Here is a 17,998-nt window from a genome sequence, read left to right as displayed (position 1 = left end):
ACATGTGCTACTCAGTGGCGTTTACAGAGTGACGCATGCCACGGCGCTCAGTAGTTGAGAAGGCCAGCGAGTTATCAACGCCTTTGCGGGCGGTGGAAGATAAATAAAGCTAGCATTTTCTTGGCCCGGTGCCCTTTAAACACTCAATTCAGCATACTTGGAAGACCTTTCTTAAACAAGAGTGTGCACACAAGAACACGTACACAGAGTAACCACATACTCCTGACTGCGTACCAGACCTTACATGTGTCCATTTGACCCACCAGAAACCTTTGCTGATGTAAAGTCTTGCAGTCTTTTTCTTATTTGTCTCCTGTAGATTGCTGCAAAAACTTGAAAAACAAAATTTGGAAGAGCCTCGTAACAATTAATTTAATTGCTGTGTTGTATTTCCTCTTGTTCCGCTGCCAGGAGCTCTTCTACGAGGACCGGCACTATCACGAGCACTGCTTCCGCTGTTTCCGCTGTGATCGCTCGTTGGCAGATGAGCCTTTCACCAGCCAGGATGACGCGTTGCTCTGCAATGACTGCTACTGTAATGAGTTCTCCTCCAAGTGTGTTGCCTGCGACAAGATCGTCATGCCAGGTAAAGGTGCAGGGCCCAGCCATTTTTCTCTCTTGATGACTCTTTTCCCAACATATTTTCTTTTTAATGTGTAGAGAAGACTGTATTCCGACAGTTGAGGTCAGAGAAGTAGGATTCACTTTTTTGACCCATGAATTAGCTTAACTAGCTTAGCTTAAAATGCAAAAAAATAGACAGTTGATTAAAATGAAACAAAACCTAAGAAGAAGTGACGTGAACTATCTTACACATAATGCATCTGACAGCGACGTATATTATGGCGCCTCGCTCACCCACTAAGCATCCGTCTCATTGCCCTCTACATTTTATTTTCCATGTAGTACACAAATTCAAGTTTCAAGATAGATAGTCAAATGACTTTGGAAAATGATGACATGGCACACTCCAGGAGGCAGAGACACATGAAAAGTATAAAATAACAGATCAAGCAGATATAGAAAGGAAAGAGGTTTTCAGAAAAAAATGAAAAATAAAAAAGGAAGGAGACGAGGAACACACGGAGGCGAGGGTCCACGATTGAGCGGCAGCCAGGGTTGAATGTGACACAGTAATTGCCAGTCTGCTTGACTTGTTGTCTGTAAGCCAGATCCCCAGGGCTGGTGGGCTGCCAGCAGTCTGATGATATGAAGAGATAAGCAAGTCAGTTATTCCAGCGTCCCTGTAGCAGCTTACACAGCGCTCGTACAGCAGAAAAAAAAAAAAAAAAAGATTACAGGAAGAACCCAACATCCCCCCTCATTTCTCCTGTAGATAATCTCATGTCTTCTTGTGAAGAGCACACGTTTAACACTGTTAGGTCTGTGCTTAGGTGAGTCACCTTGAGAAGGAGAGTGATGATCAGAGGAACGATATCTTACCTATGAAAGCTCCTGGGATTTTTACACAACACTGAAAACTCCAAACAACCAGCACTATATCATCAAAAATCCAGATGCTCTTTTGAAAAGCGTCGACTCTCTGCCAAACAAATGACCCAACAGCCACATCCACTCACTTACACACACTTATCTTTGTTTAGCAACTGGATGCTTGGCTGAAAGGGTTTGTGTTGTGTGAAACGAAGGAGAGAAGAAACTTAACACCAACACCAACGGATTTCTCTCGGAGACGTGTTGGTTCAAACTCTCGCGCTCTCCGATTAAAGTGTACCGACGCTCCCGTTGCCAGAGATGGTTATGTAGGATGTTGTATTGTTAAGCTCTGCTTTTTTTGTGTCTCTGTTTGAAAGTCCTCTGACATAAACATCACTGTGAATACATATAGGGAAATCCATTGGTGAAAAGACAAACATAGTAGCATGTGGAGCAAGGACATGTGGACCTGCAGGGAGAGGAAACAGTTCAGGATTGCGGAACCTAAACATACTGCAAGGAACTTTATGAAACAGTCTCAATTTCAAACCGTTGCCTCTATATGACCTACATAACATTGGCGTTCGCTATATATGTAGATATTCATCAGGCCTGTCAGCAGGTCACTTTCTGAATAATCAGGGTTGGAAAACCTCATAAAAACTAAAACAGTTTGCTGAGGATGGATTGAGGGGGTTTCACTGCCCGAGGAAAGAAGCTTTCACCATCGCCATATTATAGTTATTAATCCGACGAAGCCACAAATAGATTCATGACCTCATCGTCTTGCATCCGGTAAAAGGCTGTGTTCAAAAAATAAATATGGTACTAAAAATAGCCTGACCAAGACTGACTGCAGGATTTGGTGGCGCTTACACCGCTTTTGTCCACAGAGGGCACCAGAATCGCCAAAAAAAATGTAAGTTCTTTGTAGCTGCTTTAAATGAAAGAGATGACAAAATATAAGATCTGTCAGACAGAAGTGTTTTGTTGGCAACCAACTGCGTCTTACAACTACAAATTCAAATTACTTTCAAAACTTGTCGTAATTCATGTGAAATCGCCCCTAAAAATGACACATACTCTATAAAGAATGTCAGCTTGTTTTATTTTATTAATTTATTTGTCGTATACTTATAACTAAATGCTACTATTGTCCTCCCTGGCTCTCTGTAATTCCTGTAAACTTATAACAGAGAATGTCTCTGCAGCAGATTTTTTGCAGTTTCTGATTAGCGGGCACCGCAGAACACAGCCTGAAGCAGTGAAACATTAGCAATCCGCAGACGGCAGTAGTACAAAATGTCGGCCACACATAAACCACCGCGTCACCATAGAGTAAACCAACCAGCGTCATAAAAAGCTCAACAGCTAAGGGATAGAAGATGGATTGGTTGGGGACACGGGGAGGAGGGGGGCGGTGGCATTATCCCGTTCTGTAAGGCCCACCGCCAGTTTCCAGCAGCAGGAACGAAGTGTGGGGCTTGTGGTATTATGATTTAAAATGAAATAAATCTCAGTGAAACAAAATGAGTTTTATATGCCTTCATGTAATTCAAGTGTTTTATTTCATAGTTTAATAAAATTACCACCAAAAGAAATACCAAAATGGCCGTAATGATCCTTCGAAAGATGGCAAGAGATTCACACGAAACAACTTGAGTCTCTCTCTGCTCGTTTGTCCCTCTGCACACCCTTCATCCTCTCTTTTTCTTTCCCTGCCACCCATCATCTCTCTTTTTACTCTTTGCTAGGCACAAGGAAATTGGAGTACGCAGGCTCCACATGGCACGAGGGCTGCTTCATCTGTCACAGCTGCGAGCAGCCCATCGGCTCCAAGTCCTTCATCCCCGACAAGGACGAACACTACTGTGTGTCCTGCTACGAGGACAAGTTCGCTCCACGCTGCACGCGCTGTAAAAAGGTGAGTTAAATTAACAAATGACTGCCAGAATCGCCAGTCAAAGAAACCTTGCAAGGATATTATAAGGATCTTACCTAATGACTGTCGACTTGTCTCCGTGTCAGACCCTGGCTAAAGGCGGCGTGACCTATCGGGAGGAGCCGTGGCATAAGGAGTGTTTTGTGTGCACCAACTGTAAGACACAGCTGGCGGGGCAGCACTTCACCTCTCGAGACGACAGCCCTTACTGTCTCAAGTGCTTCGGCAGCCTCTACGCCAAGAAGTGCGAGGCCTGCAGCAAACCAATCACAGGCAAGATCACGTCGCTACTTTCTGCACGATGATACTGATGTGTGCTGCTAACAATGCAGACAATATCTGAACCTGAGATTGGCAGACAGTTCATCCATTTTGCACTCCGTGCCAGCTGGTAAAATTCCGTCAAACCCTTCCTGATTTAAAGAGTCAATATTCACAATGCTGCTGATTGGGAAACACCTCCGACCCACCCACCAGACAAACAAGAGAAAACATACCTCAAAGCCTCACGCCCTTTTTCACCACTGAAACTGTTGCAAAATGTTCATAAATCTGATCAAGCCACACCCACGCAGATCTGATGAAGCAGATTTATGAGTAATACTTAGATTGTTTTACCCATATGATATCTTATTTTAGCTATGACTATAAATTATACCAGGAATTAATTTAAAGCCACGTTTTCAGGTGTTTTTTTTTTTAAACTTGAGGCTTACATGAGTTCACATCAGCCCTTTAATGCTTGACATAAAATGTAATCTTCTTCTTCTTCTTCTTCTTCTTCTTCTTCTTCTTCCTCTGTCCCAGGTTTTGGAGGAGGAAAGTACATCTCATTCGAGGATCGCCAGTGGCATCAGCCCTGCTTCACCTGCTCCCAGTGCTCTGTGTCCCTGGTGGGCGCTGGCTTTTTCCCGAACGGTGACAAGATCTTGTGCCGCGACTGCAACAGCAACCTATAGAGCAGCCGCTCGCCATGCCCCCACCCTTTCCCTTGACTTACCTTCCACCCTTTCGTCACAGCATTTCAAGAACCCAGAGTCATTACCGAGGAAGGTAACACAGGCTAACTGCCTCTCAGGTTGTTTATATTAAGATAGCAGTTCCTCACAGCCCACGGATTTGAAAAATTCAAATTTTCATCAAGGAGTGCGCAAAAAAATCCTTCTTTCGATGAACGATCACAAAGATTTTTCACTTTAACCAAAAAGTTAATGGAGTGCCTTAAAAGTAACATTACTTATATGTTATTTACTATTTAACCAAAGAAATGCAAAATGCTAGTCACTTTGCTCAAAAAATTCCTTTGTATTTTATTTTTAAAAAAAGTTGTCACTTCAGGTAGAGGTCCAACTCTGAAGAGAAGACACAGAACACTGATACAGTATGTGTACCTTACAGTGTGTGTTTCAAAATATGGTGGAGGTACTGTTGTGATGCTTTTAGAACTGCAGTTTTAAGCATTTCAATTACAATATGTCAGAAAGTAAAACAAAGAAACGAGAAGAAGAACCGAGGTAGTTGATGGTAGTAATGATCAATAAAGTCGATTGCACTTTGGATTAGATATTCTCTGGCTACCAAGTTATGTGCACATAAGAACACGATTTAAAAAAAAAAAAAACATGGCACACAGACCACTTTTCATGTCATGTATCTGCTTTTGATGAACTCTGCAATGACACTTATTTTTACATAAAACTTCTTCTATTTTCACTTTTTTTTCATTTGTTGTAATGAATCTGTTTTTCTTTTTTTTTTTTTTGTTTTTGTTTTTCATCACTGTTGCTGTAAGAGCCAGCATTTATAACCCAAGAGAAGCTGAAATGAAATTGCAGGAGTATGCATGTGTCTGCCATGATTCGCCTCAATGATGATTTTTTTTTTTTGTCGCTTATACTGTAACGCTGTTACTGTCCTTTTGTTCTGCATTGTTAGTTTGTTACATGTATGTGAAAAAATGATTAAAAAATACCTATATTTCATTATTTCAGCTTTGATGCTGGTGAGTCAGAGTTGGCAAATATGCATTTAGAGATGGAAAATGCTCCACTGAGGTGATGACAGTATGAACTTACTGTGTAAAGGAAAAATACAGATGATAGATGATATGGCTAAATGCTACATGTTTAGTTTTTATTTGTGAAGGCTTATTAAATAAATTTACACTGACTTGGTCTTGGCTGGGCAGTTTTTTTTTTATCCTGTGTGAAACCTCCTTTACTTATTTATGAGGTCATAGCTTTCTGTGGATTTGTGTTTACTGTCTAAGCCAGAGAAATCCCTTCTGGTGTGTTTAAAAAAAGTCTTTCTAGGAAAGGATCTGTGTGTGTGTGTGTGTGTGTGTGTGTGTGTGTGTGTGTGTGTGTGTGTGTGTGTGAGAGAGAGTGCTCAGGGGGGAAGGGCATGAAAGTGTGAGAAAGTGTTGAAGAAGCCGTGTGTGTAATAAGAGTAAAACGTTTGTGTGTGAGAGAGAGTTAAAGAAAGAATAAGTGCACCTCTGTGTGTGTGTTTGTATGAATGTGTATTTATATACTGTATATACACTGTTGTTTATGCTGAGTCGACTGTTTCACGGCCTCGATGAAGCACAAGTACACAGACTGCCAAATGCACTCTCCTGTCGGCATTGGTGAAATGTCCTCCTCCCTGCCTCCGTTTGAGATTTTTTCACCAAAAAAGGAAATGGAAAACTCGTTGCTGCGTGGGGGAGGGCGGGAGGGAGGGAGAGGGGGGTGACTGGTGGTGGAAGTGGGAGAGAAAAGAGTGTGGGACAGAGAGAGAGAAAGAGAGGGAGAGGGAGAGGATGTTCACATCTGGAGTTGCTCCACGGCACTTTCACTGGGGGGGTCAACTCCACACACGGACCCCTTTGGATTTATAGGAAGGAGGAGGCGGGCGGGGAGGCGACGGCTAGCAGGAAGGGTCAGAGGCGAGAGCTGCGGAGATGTTAACTGTATCATATGGTACATGCACTCTGTGGACGGGTTCAACTTTAACAGCTCTTCCCGGGGATTATTGATTTGAGAAGCTGCCTCCCGTCTGAGTTTCACCCTGTCTCCTTGAATCCGTCCCTCCGTAAAGTTTACCCAACAGTACTCCCTGAAAACTGGGACGTGTCTGAGAGAGTTTGCCCTTTCGCTGGGCTTCAAGTGTGCAAACAGCTGCACAGCGCTCTCACAAGAGGTCGGTCACTTCTCACAAAAGTTTCGAGGCTCACAGATTTGTTGCCAGGCCGAACATTTCCCCCTAAAACGCCAACACTCGCTGCACGGACAAACAGTGTGACTCGTATTTAGGCTCTGAACATGACAAGACTTAACACAAGTGGACCCAGCAGCAGGACGCGCTGGGCTGTCAGTGTTTCAATAAAAAGAGGCCGCGGCCGAGTTTGCACACTCAACACAGCTCAGTTTAATCAAAGCTGCACATGTACTGTGGGTAAAATTAAAGTTGTGTTACCAGGACAAACCTCAGACTTGCTGAAGAGCACTTCACTGGACATTTTTGTGAAATACAGTAACCAGTTAGCACAACATATGGTCCAATAAAACTGTTTTTCAAAAGAACTTTTTCAAACAGCTGCCTGTCTGAAAAAAACAAAAAAACTAATCCAATTTATGTTTTAGTACGCGTCATACTGTGTGGAGCCCATAATGACAGACCTGTGTGATATTAGAAAGTCGTTTGCTCAATCCATGTCATTCATTTTCTTGATTGTGTAATTGAATCCATGTGTACACAGACAGATTCGCCAGAGCATAATATAGATTATATCAACTTCCCTCAGTTTGGCAGGAACACATGAGGTTTGTCACTTTCAAACCAGCTGGGACGTAATATGCAGCGAGAAATCTGCTAATTCTAACTCTCCAAGTGGCCAGTCCTTGAGGAGAATATGTGCAGGTATGCTAAATTAGTCAAAGTGAAGTAGAATTAGTCAAAGTGAAGACTTGACACAGTGTAGGTATACACAGATATTATATTCACAGAAGACACTGGCCTTGTTTATCTGTGCTGTTGGCACATAAGCAAGTTTCTCATTATTGAGAAGGTGTTTGCATTACAGGCTAAAAGGCTTCTGAAGCAGTTCTTTTTCAAAATAGAATACATTTTTTATGAGAAAAAATGTTAAATGTTACAGAAATGTGTATAGTAAACTTTGTACTCCTTCAAAGAGAGTCTTATCAGGTGCTGGGTGTCTTTAATACAGTCCACTTATTTTTTTTCTCTTTCTCTTTGTGTCCCTGCCACTAAATAACGACAAAGACACCCTAAGCTGATAACAAAACAAAACAAAATAAGTCCATATCCACAGAGGTTATTGGCCAAACATTTGTATTTTAAACATCAGTATTGTACCTGGTCTCAAAATCGATGCATCTCTGTCAAAAATGAGAGATTTATGTAAAAACAACAGTCAGAAATGTAACTGTTTCAGTTTTCCCTCACACGTTGGGACACCTTTGAGATTCTTGTCAGTTCATAAAGTTTTGTAACCTCAGTAAATTCCCAGCAGAGCTTTGCCCAATCAACATCTGAGCAGAAGCTTAATGAGTAAGTGAAAACACCTGTGTGGGTGTGTAGGGCCTTAAAAAAAATGGAACAGCCTTTTGTGAGAACAAGGTATCATCCACAATTGCACCACATTCACGGTTACATAACTACATCACTGCCTCAAAAAGTCAGATATTACAGAATATACATTAAAGGGGCACTATGTAGTTTTGGAGAAGAAATTCATATTTGTGAGGTAACTACAATTACTTTAATACTTATTTCCATCATAACCTGAAGAAACAAACTGTTCTCAGAGCAAAAAAAGGTCCCCAGATCACTGCTTGAAGCTAGAAAGCTGGCAGGGTCCGCCACATATGAACCAAGTAAAACAGTAAGGAATTTTGGTGTCCTTTTTGTTTCTTCAGTCATGGAAACAGTTTGTTTATTCAGTTTATTCCTTCATAAAAACAGCATGGTTATTCAGTCAAAACAAGTTATTTCTCTTCTGATTAAAATGTCTGCCTCAAAACTACAGAATGCACCTTTAAATCTCAAAGTGCCAAACTGTATTATGATTTTAGGCACCTTTTTTTTTTTTTTTTTTGCTCGAATCTTGTACAGATCCATGTGTAGGAATCATGGGGGTGTTTCAATGTGTAATGTACATTAAACTACATATTGATTTTGTTTGATAGATATATATGTCTGCATTGACCAGGCATTGTATGATTATGGGGTATCTGCCTGATACACCAGTGATTGTAAAGAAAGCCTGTCATACTTAAGTAAATAAGAAAGGTGAGAATGTAAGTGAGCGCTGCCAACATGGGTTTCAAATGAAAGATCTCTGATACTTGTCATGGAGCTCATCATTGTAAACTTTGTCCTCCAAAATGACTTGACTTTGGATGTTCCCACTGATAAAAATATCAATGAATGACCAACCTTCCTGTTTTTTTTTTGTTTTTTTTTTTCCTAACATCAAGGCATGCATGATGAAGGAAACTTGATCAGTCCTGAACCAGCAGCGGGTGAGTGTTGCAGCAACTTGAAATCACGTCCTGTCCGATGTCTAGACAAGCACAACATAATATGAGTCAGTTATACAGTGTTACTGTTCACACCACAGCCTGCTGTATTCCCACGTGTCCGACATACCGCGGGCAAAACACCTCATCAGTTTAGTTTATCGGCATGAGGAGAGGAGGGAGGAACTTGGTAAGATCCTTCGTGGCATTACGGCAAAATTAAGCACTTAAAATACTGTCTCCTGTACTCGGTCCCACTGTCTGTCTTATGGCTGATTTTATTGCTACCGACACACCTGGTAGGAGCAGTAATTCTGTCGAGTGTCTCACCTGTTGATTACTGATTGGCAAACACACCTGTGTGAGTGATATGGTGTGTGTATGTAGTGAGGCGTGCCCTTTGTTCTGTTTTGCTGCTTTAAGTGAAGACATCCAGCTGAATCCAACTGTGGCTGTGAGTACGTTATTTTCAGAACAAACAGTATTTTAAGCGGCTCTTGTCCTTGATGTGGTTCTGACAGCGGGGTTTGGGGAATTTCCTCCACTGGGAAACATCTCAAACTTGTGGTGTGTCTCCAGAACTGTTGAAATTTGGATTCCTCTCGCAAGATTTGATCTGCGGTGTGTTGTCGACATATTGTGTCATAATTCGACTTTCAAATCAGCACTGAAAGCGCGATAATGTCCGAAATATGTAATTTCACCTTAACGATGCATGTGGGATAATGATTTCACCTTTTATGTGACTTTCCAACGTTGAGTGATGTTGTAGATGCTCTTTTTCTGAGGAGGTATGAAAGGGCTGTGAAGCACAGAGCGAGCATTCAGATGATCAGTGAAGATGACTCAAAGATGTACCTCACATGTCATTCTCCCATAAATTAGGTCTAGCCTGGAAGTTCCATCAGCTGGAGTTTCATATAAAACCTTTATTAATCCGACAACCACAGGGAGTATAACTGGAAGTGTGTGAGCTCAGTCATCAGCAGTGACGCAAAACACAAGCACAAAAGCTGAAAAACAGGCAGCGAGGGGTTGTGAGCTCTCCTCTCACACCAGACACATCGCTTAGTTTCTGTTTTGTGAATGAGTCATTTGACGAGTGAGTACAAAAAAAGTCTGTGAGCGTTGTAGAGACAAGTTTGTTTTATGTGGGAAACAGATTTGTGGTCATTTGTTACAGGGATCATCTCCAATGGCACAGCAACATGCTGGAGTTTTGTGGGATTTTCATTGATTGAAAAACTCTTGAAAGAATCAGATAACGGGACAGATAACGTTGACCTACCTTACCTAAATGACTGAATATGTCAGTTGATCAGTGACTCCCAGAACGTCAAATATGCTTTCTTGTAAAAAAGCACCTAAAAATCAGACTTGCGTAAAAGTAAAGATAAAAAAAAGTGTTGAAATATAACTTCTGTAAAAGTTACATTCACTCATATGTATAGTAGTCTTACAGCATCTGAAATCAAATGTATTTAAGTGTCAACAGTACAAGTCAAAGCAAATTACACATATTTACATGTATTTACATACTGTAAACTATGGGCCTGATAACTGATTATTGGCAAATCTAATCTCAGTGACTTTTTCTTCATCAGCTGCTTTGGCTCTGACAAAGTGACTAGTAAGTCACTGGTATATCATAGTATATATATCATTATAGTGGAGTGGAAGTATAAAGTAGCAGAAATGTGAATACTGAGTAAATGTATTTAGTTACATTCCCACACAAAATTCCAGAACTTTGTCATCACTTGGTTAACGTTGTGAAAAGGTTCCTGCTTGGTTAAATTTAGGCACTAAAACGTCTTGGAAAAGAGTGTTAGTGGGTTAAACTTCTTTGGGTTCAGGAAAAGATCATAGTTTTGGTTAAAATAAGTAATTTACTTGCTTAAAAGTTACGCTGCATACATGTCTTAATTTATGTAAGTTTGAATAACTGGCCAACAGAGGTCTTCTGAGTGAATGAAAGTCCTGTGTTTATTTGAAACATTGTTAAAGCTCATCTTCCTCCATCTTTATCTGTGTGTTGATGTGGCATTGTGATTTTCTGGATAAGGTTTGTCCTAAAATAAATATAAATGAAGTAGACTTTTAGTTGCCAAGTTGATGTCATATGATGCTGAAACATGGCGGACAACAGTAAACATTGGGACTTTTACCAAAGTCCTGTATGGTACAGTCATTGTGTTGTTTCCTCTGTGCTTGCCTGTTATTCAAATACTGGAAACAACTGTCAACATGTTGTTTTAACACTCAGTGTCATAAAATGCAAAACTAGTTATTTTTGGCTTCCAAGTTGCTCCCATACTCCCACAACATGATGCAAATGAATGCACTGAAATTAGAATATTGACTTCCCAATGCAGTCAATGTGGTATTATAATGTGTCACCTGACGTTCTCTCTTGCTCCTGTTGTAATTACTACAACCACTAGAGGTCGCCACCGCACAACAAAGTTGGGTCAACTGACGCTGCTTGCAGCACTTTTTGTCACGTGGACAGGATTCATGTTGATTCATCAGAAAACCATAATGTTTAGGATTTACTATACGAAGTTTGAGAACCAAAAGAGTCGGGCTGAGACAGAAAATGTTCCATAGTGGAACATGGAGGCTGCCATAGCTGTCACAAGACATTTAAAGCGGGGCCATACATCTCCTGCTCTCCCCTGGCCTGTGTCATTACTCAGTTCAGCGTTAGGTGTTCACTTGACAAAGTGCACTGGTCCACCGCAGTCACGTCTGTAGTATGTAACCTCAGCAGACATAGGTTAACCCCAAATGTCTGAGAGATTACACTCTCATTGGTAATTCAGCATACCTCAGTGACTACTTAACTGCATGTTTGCTACTGGAGAAGCTACAGGATGGAGTGATGCAGAGTCGGAGTCGAAATTAAGTCATAAAGCTTGTCAGTTTACATTTCAACTCAAATACTCAAACGTTTCCATTTAATAACCATGAAGACACAGGACACATGGAGCGCACAACATCGCATTTAAAGAAATACACTGAAAGGTTTGTTTTACAATAAATAATGTGCGGCTGTTACAGTTATATCTCCATGATGTCTGAAAGTCAAGGTCTAGTTTTCTGTTAAATGTCTTCCCTTTTTTGGTGTTTTTAAACTGTTTTTGTTGATAGTTTTATCTATAGCGTTTTCCATAATTTAGTCATTTTAGTTGTAAAATGACTGTTAAGCTGCCTAAAATCCTTGTGTAGGTGTAAAGTACAACAATACCGATAACTTGAGTTAGTTAGATGTTACATGAAGTTAGATGAATTATTACGTATTTTCAACCTTGGCTAAGGAGTATCACAACATCATGATATTCTTAATAACGCTGATCTAAAAAAAAGAATTAAGTGTTAAAAGTGTTAATAAAACACACACAATAATATCTTCTGAATAATCCAGCAAAGATGTTCGTAGTTGCTCCCTGCGACTCCTAGTCTCATTTCTGGGGGGTAGATTCACACTCAAATCACCACCTGAAGGTTTGCAGACACCTGGTTGAAGACGACTACACAACAACGTCTCTCTTCCACTTTCTGCTGAGCACTCAAGAGACACTCTTCATAATACCACTTCTACTTTTCATCTAAATTTGTCACATTCCCTCAGCTGAAACACAGTACCGCAACATAAAGTGAGACCCCACAGCAGAGCAGCTGTAGGGCCGCTCAGTGTGCTGAAGGCCTATCTGCTGTGGATGGAGAAGAGGGGGAAAAAAACAACATCCATCTGTGTCCCAAGCTGACACTCACGGAGCTGCCGCTTGTTGGCGAGGTTTGGAGTCTGCCTCTGCGGCTTGGCCCGAGCTCTCGTCCTCTCCATTCACTCCCATGTGAGGTCAAGGAGTTGTGCTCGCTTGTGGGAAGCTCTTACACTGTCTTGTAATGAGCGCTCTCAGCAGGAAAACAAGGTCTTGTTTTTCCAGAATTCAGGGTCCGACGCGTCCACCGCTCTGATCCAACCTCTGTTATATGCCCTTCTTTCCCGAGGATGACTGAACGACATGTGTACTGTTTAATATTCTTTTTATAAGGGATAACTGACACCTCTGCTGTACAAAGCTATAAAAGCTTGAATTCAATAATCACCTCATGATGATGAATGTTTTTAAAATGTTCCTTATATAGACACAATATATGTATTGTACTTTGAACATGGGATTTCTCACCCACACTGTATTTCACACATTCTACAGTGCAAAATGTGTTTGTTTGATCTGTCGCCACTTTTCTCCCTCCCCATACATTTTTTCTATTTTTTTTTTTTATTTTACACTTTTAAGAGTTTGATGTGGTTTTGAAACTAAAACAGTTTATAAATGTGGGTGCGTAGGAATGTGACAAATTCCTGTAAAGCAATTTAGACTTATGGCATCTTCGGGACACAAGAATATTTGTCCCATCTATTGTCTGACTGCGGTTTTGAGCTTTGCCCTTCTGGATAATCGCTCTGGTGAAAGAAATAAAAAATATCAATGCCTGAAATGTGTAGAATGCAGTAAAAGCTTCTTCTGAAGAGAAAAGCAGTTTGTGTCAGCAGATTATTATCTGCGAGAGTGTTTATTTGTTTACTTCTGGGATGAAGTGGATGATGCTGAAGGACTAAAGCTTGGAGACTTAAAACCAAACTTTGTCAGCAGTTAAAGGAGACATATTAAACTCATTTTCAGGTTCTTGATTTTATTCTGGGTTACTACTAGAATAGGTTTACATATTTTAATGGGCAAAACATTCACTCAAACAGTCCAGTGCTGCAGCTCTGTATTCACCCTCGGTCTAAAATCCTCTGTATTAGCGCCTGCCTCTTTAAAGCCCCGCCTCCTGAATACCCTGTTTCCTTTGATTGGTCAGCTGACATACGCCTGAGCCAGCACCGCCAACAACAATGGAGAAACTGTACTAAATTAATTCTTACATGGCAAACTAGCTGCCATCCATAAATAATGCAAATAAGTACATGGTGATGTCACTAAGTCATGAAATTAAAGGCGGGACTACTGACAGGGTGTTTCAGGCACTTCAGGAACAGTGTTTTCTGTGGGAGAGAGGAGCTCCTGATGGCGCAGGCTTCAGGATTTCTACTATAAGACCTTTAACTTGCACGTGAACATTAATAAAAACGCTGAAGAAAAGACAAAAGCATAACATGTTCGCCCTTAAGACAATATTCAAAGAGTGAAACAAATAAAGATGTCCCTGACATAAACTTGGAATTTTGTTTCCCTTTTAACCTCACTGTGAGGTTGAGTGGTGCAGGTGTTGGATGATTCATCCTGTCAGTGGTTTAAAAGAAGGTCATAGGAGGATTTAAACTGCTGAGCGTGGTTCCCGGTTCAGTGATTCTCTGGTGATTGTTCGGAGAGAATACAGCAGTCACACTTGGGCCAACAGTCAGGCAGATGAAAGACAGATCAAATGAGGCAAAGATGTTGACGGGAAACGAGAAACGTCTTGATTACTTCTCTGCTTCAATGGGATTTATGGTTGTCAACGAAAACATTTCTGACGCAAGATGTGAAGATCTGAATTTGCAGAGCGTGCATGCCTCGATCTCAAATGTTCCTGCAGTTGCTTTGCTTTCCATCTTTGAGCAGCAGAAGTGTAACTGCAGTCCTCCACTGCTGGCAGCTGGGCAGCTCCACTGGAACAGTTGTTTGGAGATAAGATGTTTGGAATGCAAAAATTCTGAGGGGTGGATTGACCATGATTGACTATATAATTCAAAACGTCAGGAAGATTTAGCATTGAAAAAAAGCAGTGCAGCTCTCCAGCTCTTTGTCAAGGAGTGATCTGACTCCTGTCTCATTCCACTTTAAAAAGAGAATGTGATAAGTGTTGGATGTTGGTGGAACAAAAGAAAAAGCAAGTAGACAGAGTTTGGGTAGTTAGTGATTATCCTTTTGATATCAAAGGATTTACTCTGACTTGCAAACTATGAAGATGATGACTGAGAAGTCCTGAGGTTTACTGATGTTTAAAACTGATTGGATAGAATTTAAACATTTTGACATCATCTTCATCAGCTCATTTAGACATAAAACACACCCAAAGAGCTCTGTGTGGAACGACGTGTCAGGGAAGGAACTAGAAGTCACGCATCATCATCGAAAAGTTCAACAAGGACGCCGGTACATGCCAACTGTCATGAATGGAAAAACATGTCGGCGTGAAAAAAAGCTTTTTGTGACTGATTGGATACAATGGAAAAGTGAAAAAAAGTGATTCTTCATGAAATATCAACAGATTAATCATAAAAAATGGCACTACAATACAGTGATGGGCTGTAACAAGGACGATTATGGTTGAGGTCATTATAATCCTCTTTTGTTGTTTTTCTTTTGGCTTTGTGGCTCTCTGTCCTTGTCCAAAACTGTTTCAAACTCTTTCGACAAGCCTCTGGAAATGAAAAGAGAGTATTTATTACATATATGCATTGCCAAAATTTACATGACCTTTACTATGATCTCATGAATAATGTGGCAAATGTACCTTGGATTTCAGGAGATAATGCCTGTCTCCCCAAACTCATTTGTGCAATGATTATTTTATGTGTTTGTGGCACCCTCATGTGGTGGTTTCTTTCATTGCAATTGCATTAGTGCACCATAAAACCACAATCTGCAAGATGTTATTGTGTAAATAAAATGATATACATGAAATGAGATGTTACACTGTGGTCTAAACCTCCCCCGCAACATTGTTCATCCTCACCATAAGGTAATACTGTCCTAACATTGTTGATACAAAGTCCTGATTCATGAGATTGGATCCAAAGACCTGTATGCTTGTTTTCAGTTCAAGGATATCTGTTATGCTGTTTTGGTTTTTACCCATCACTTCATTGTGTTATTGGTTCTTGTGCATGAAAAAGTCTTGAAGGAAAAAAAAAAATGAATCAAATTTAAAAAAAAAAAAAAAAAAAAAACTTAACCGAGAGCTCCTCTCTCCCACGCAATGCACTGGTCCCGAAACGCCTCATCAGTGGTCCCGCCTTTAATTCTATGACTCTGTGACATCGCACTATGTCACCATGTCGTATATTTGTATAATTTAAAAGTTCGAAGTAGAGGTGAAACTAACTGGAAGCTGAAAAGGAGACAGAGCTGACAGGAGACACGGTGAGCCGTGATGGCTCAGGTGTGTGTGAGCTGACCAATCAGAGCAGACTGGGTATTTGCAAGGCTGGGGAACGAGCCCTTAAAGAGACAGGAGCTAAAACAGAGGACCGTGTGCGAAATCCAATGCATTTTTTGCGAAGTAAAGCATGTAAATCTATTCCAGTTATAACCCAAAATACAATTATGAACCTAGAAATGAGCATTATATCTCTCCATTAAACTAAATATAAGAATTGTTTTGTTTTTTTGACATTACATCTAGTTTTTTCTAGGCCTGCAGCTAGGTTAGATCTATATAACAGACAAAAAGCTAAGACAAGAGATGAGCTTCATTACTGCACGAACAATTAGACCAGATACATAAATATTACATTTTGATATATCGCATGTATACAGTATACTCTTTGTGCTGAAATCAAAGCAGTACCTCATTTTACAAGAGAGGACTTAAAACAACCCTATTAAAGAATGATGCGATTATTGTAACAACAACAAACTAAACCTCTAAACACACATCCTTAACATTTATCAACCATTCTAAAGACGTTCTAGTTTTCTTTCCATGCAGTACTGGTTGATTCCAAAAGGTGGCAGTACATGTTAACTCTCACATCTACCATTCTCCTACCATCTTTTTTAACTTTCTTCTCTTGTATCAGGAGTTTCTGACCCTTTCCTCAGCCTGAGACACATTTGGATTAAATTAGCTTTGTAAATAGCAACCAAACCTCATTAGCAGTGCTGCTTGTCCCATGCATACTTCGGGTTTTCCACTTGCTCGCTACAAAGAATGGCCCGCTACGTCATTGTTTCTCTGGGAAACCCTACAGTTCCTCCTTTCATTCAGCATAGATTCAGCTGCTGACCTTACAGATAACACCGTGGAAGCTTGGTGAATCACTCAGTGACAGCTGAACATCTGGCGCTGACGATGACCGTTGAACTCACTACACCGTACACTTCTGCCATAGTTATGACTTGGTGACTTATGTCTCTTAATAATAGTCAGATGTAGATTTGTCCTTCTCACAAAGGGTGTTGGCTTTCTCAAAACATGAAATATTTCTGTTATTTTGATTTAGCAGCCCTATTTTTATAGATATCTGTTGCTGATCAAACATGTCAGGCTGTCAGTGTTGATGTACACTTTTTGGAATATTTTCGAATCGAAGAGGACATTTTCTCTTTGTAGATTTCCAGATTCAACCTCTCAGATCTTGAGCCATAGAAAGAGGACGGTTGTGGAGCATTAGAGATGGAAATTATCATGGATCAGTAGAATTGCTGACAGGACATCTCCGAAGGCTAATCTTAAAAGAGCTGGAAGCCACTATACTGGGAGGGAAGAGTCCAATAGATGCTGCTGGCAGTCACTGGTGACTCCATTGTAGGCTCCTATGGCCTCATGTGCCCTGGACCTCTCATCCACACTGCCTGATGACAGGACATCTGTGGAGAGAGATCTGTGCAAGAATTATGTCACCAATATTGTGCATAATTCAAGTCAAGAACAAGGAAATGTTTTCTCCGCTGAAATTATGAAAAGCAACCAGAGTGAGAGTCTGAAGGGTCAGGCCACCTTTACAAAGATTTTGACATGTTCGCTGGTCTCCCAATGCAGGTTAACTGAGGTGAACAATGTTATTTAGATCACATTTAAAAGGAAATTGTTTCTTATGAAATCTTAATGAGAGGTCTGTGGATTATCCTGAGGTTATTTCTGGAAAATGTTGTTGCCATTTTAAGTGTACTTTGCTTTGCAAAATCGGAATTTGATGTTTTTTAAATGAGCGCAATGGACAGTGTTCTTTGAATGTCTCCCTAGTTTTCTGGTTTTCAAATCATTACTGGTACTAACAAACTATTCACAAAGCATGGAGGTCAAGTCTTGACTCGGTGGCGTTTGTGGGACAAGATTGGATAATGGCCCCACTCTGCTGGCAACATTGAAG

The 17,998-nt window shown here is 40.6% G+C and overlaps 1 protein-coding gene and 2 long non-coding RNA genes across 11 annotated transcripts in view; 2 read left to right on the top strand and 1 right to left on the bottom strand.

Annotated features, from left to right (window-relative positions):
* fhl3a (four and a half LIM domains 3a) overlaps positions 1-5,554 on the top strand; it is a 34,371-nt gene extending 28,817 nt beyond the window's left edge. For all 4 annotated transcript variants that reach the window (XM_037074455.1, XM_037074456.1, XM_037074453.1 and 1 more), the window contains 4 exons: positions 412-586; positions 3,192-3,361; positions 3,466-3,652; positions 4,187-5,554. In XM_037074455.1, coding sequence (XP_036930350.1) covers positions 412-586; positions 3,192-3,361; positions 3,466-3,652; positions 4,187-4,338 — 684 coding nt within the window. In that variant the 3' untranslated portion in view covers positions 4,339-5,554. The remainder of the gene's footprint in view (positions 1-411; positions 587-3,191; positions 3,362-3,465; positions 3,653-4,186) is intronic.
* LOC119006094 lies at positions 850-3,551 on the bottom strand. The gene is made up of 2 exons (XR_005070673.1): positions 3,436-3,551; positions 850-1,201 (listed from the first exon to the last, which is right to left on the bottom strand). It is a non-coding gene; the product is annotated as an uncharacterized LOC119006094 (long non-coding RNA).
* Positions 5,555-7,173: 1,619 nt separating the features above from the next.
* Positions 7,174-17,998, top strand: part of LOC119006093 — a 67,991-nt gene continuing 57,166 nt past the window's right edge. For 4 of the 6 annotated variants that reach the window (XR_005070672.1, XR_005070671.1, XR_005070670.1 and 1 more), the window contains exons 1-2: positions 8,022-8,129; positions 8,863-8,907. This is a non-coding gene — a long non-coding RNA (uncharacterized LOC119006093). Of the gene's footprint in view, positions 7,283-8,021; positions 8,130-8,862; positions 8,908-9,231; positions 9,359-17,998 lie in introns of those variants that run through there. The other 2 variants (XR_005070669.1, XR_005070668.1) reach the window with 2 other exon arrangements.

This window comes from Acanthopagrus latus, chromosome 17, assembly GCF_904848185.1.
Source record: "Acanthopagrus latus isolate v.2019 chromosome 17, fAcaLat1.1, whole genome shotgun sequence".
NCBI classification, from domain to species: Eukaryota; Metazoa; Chordata; class Actinopteri; order Spariformes; family Sparidae; genus Acanthopagrus; species Acanthopagrus latus.
Note: the sequence above shows the minus strand (reverse complement) of the source record. Positions and strands in the feature narration are given on the sequence as shown.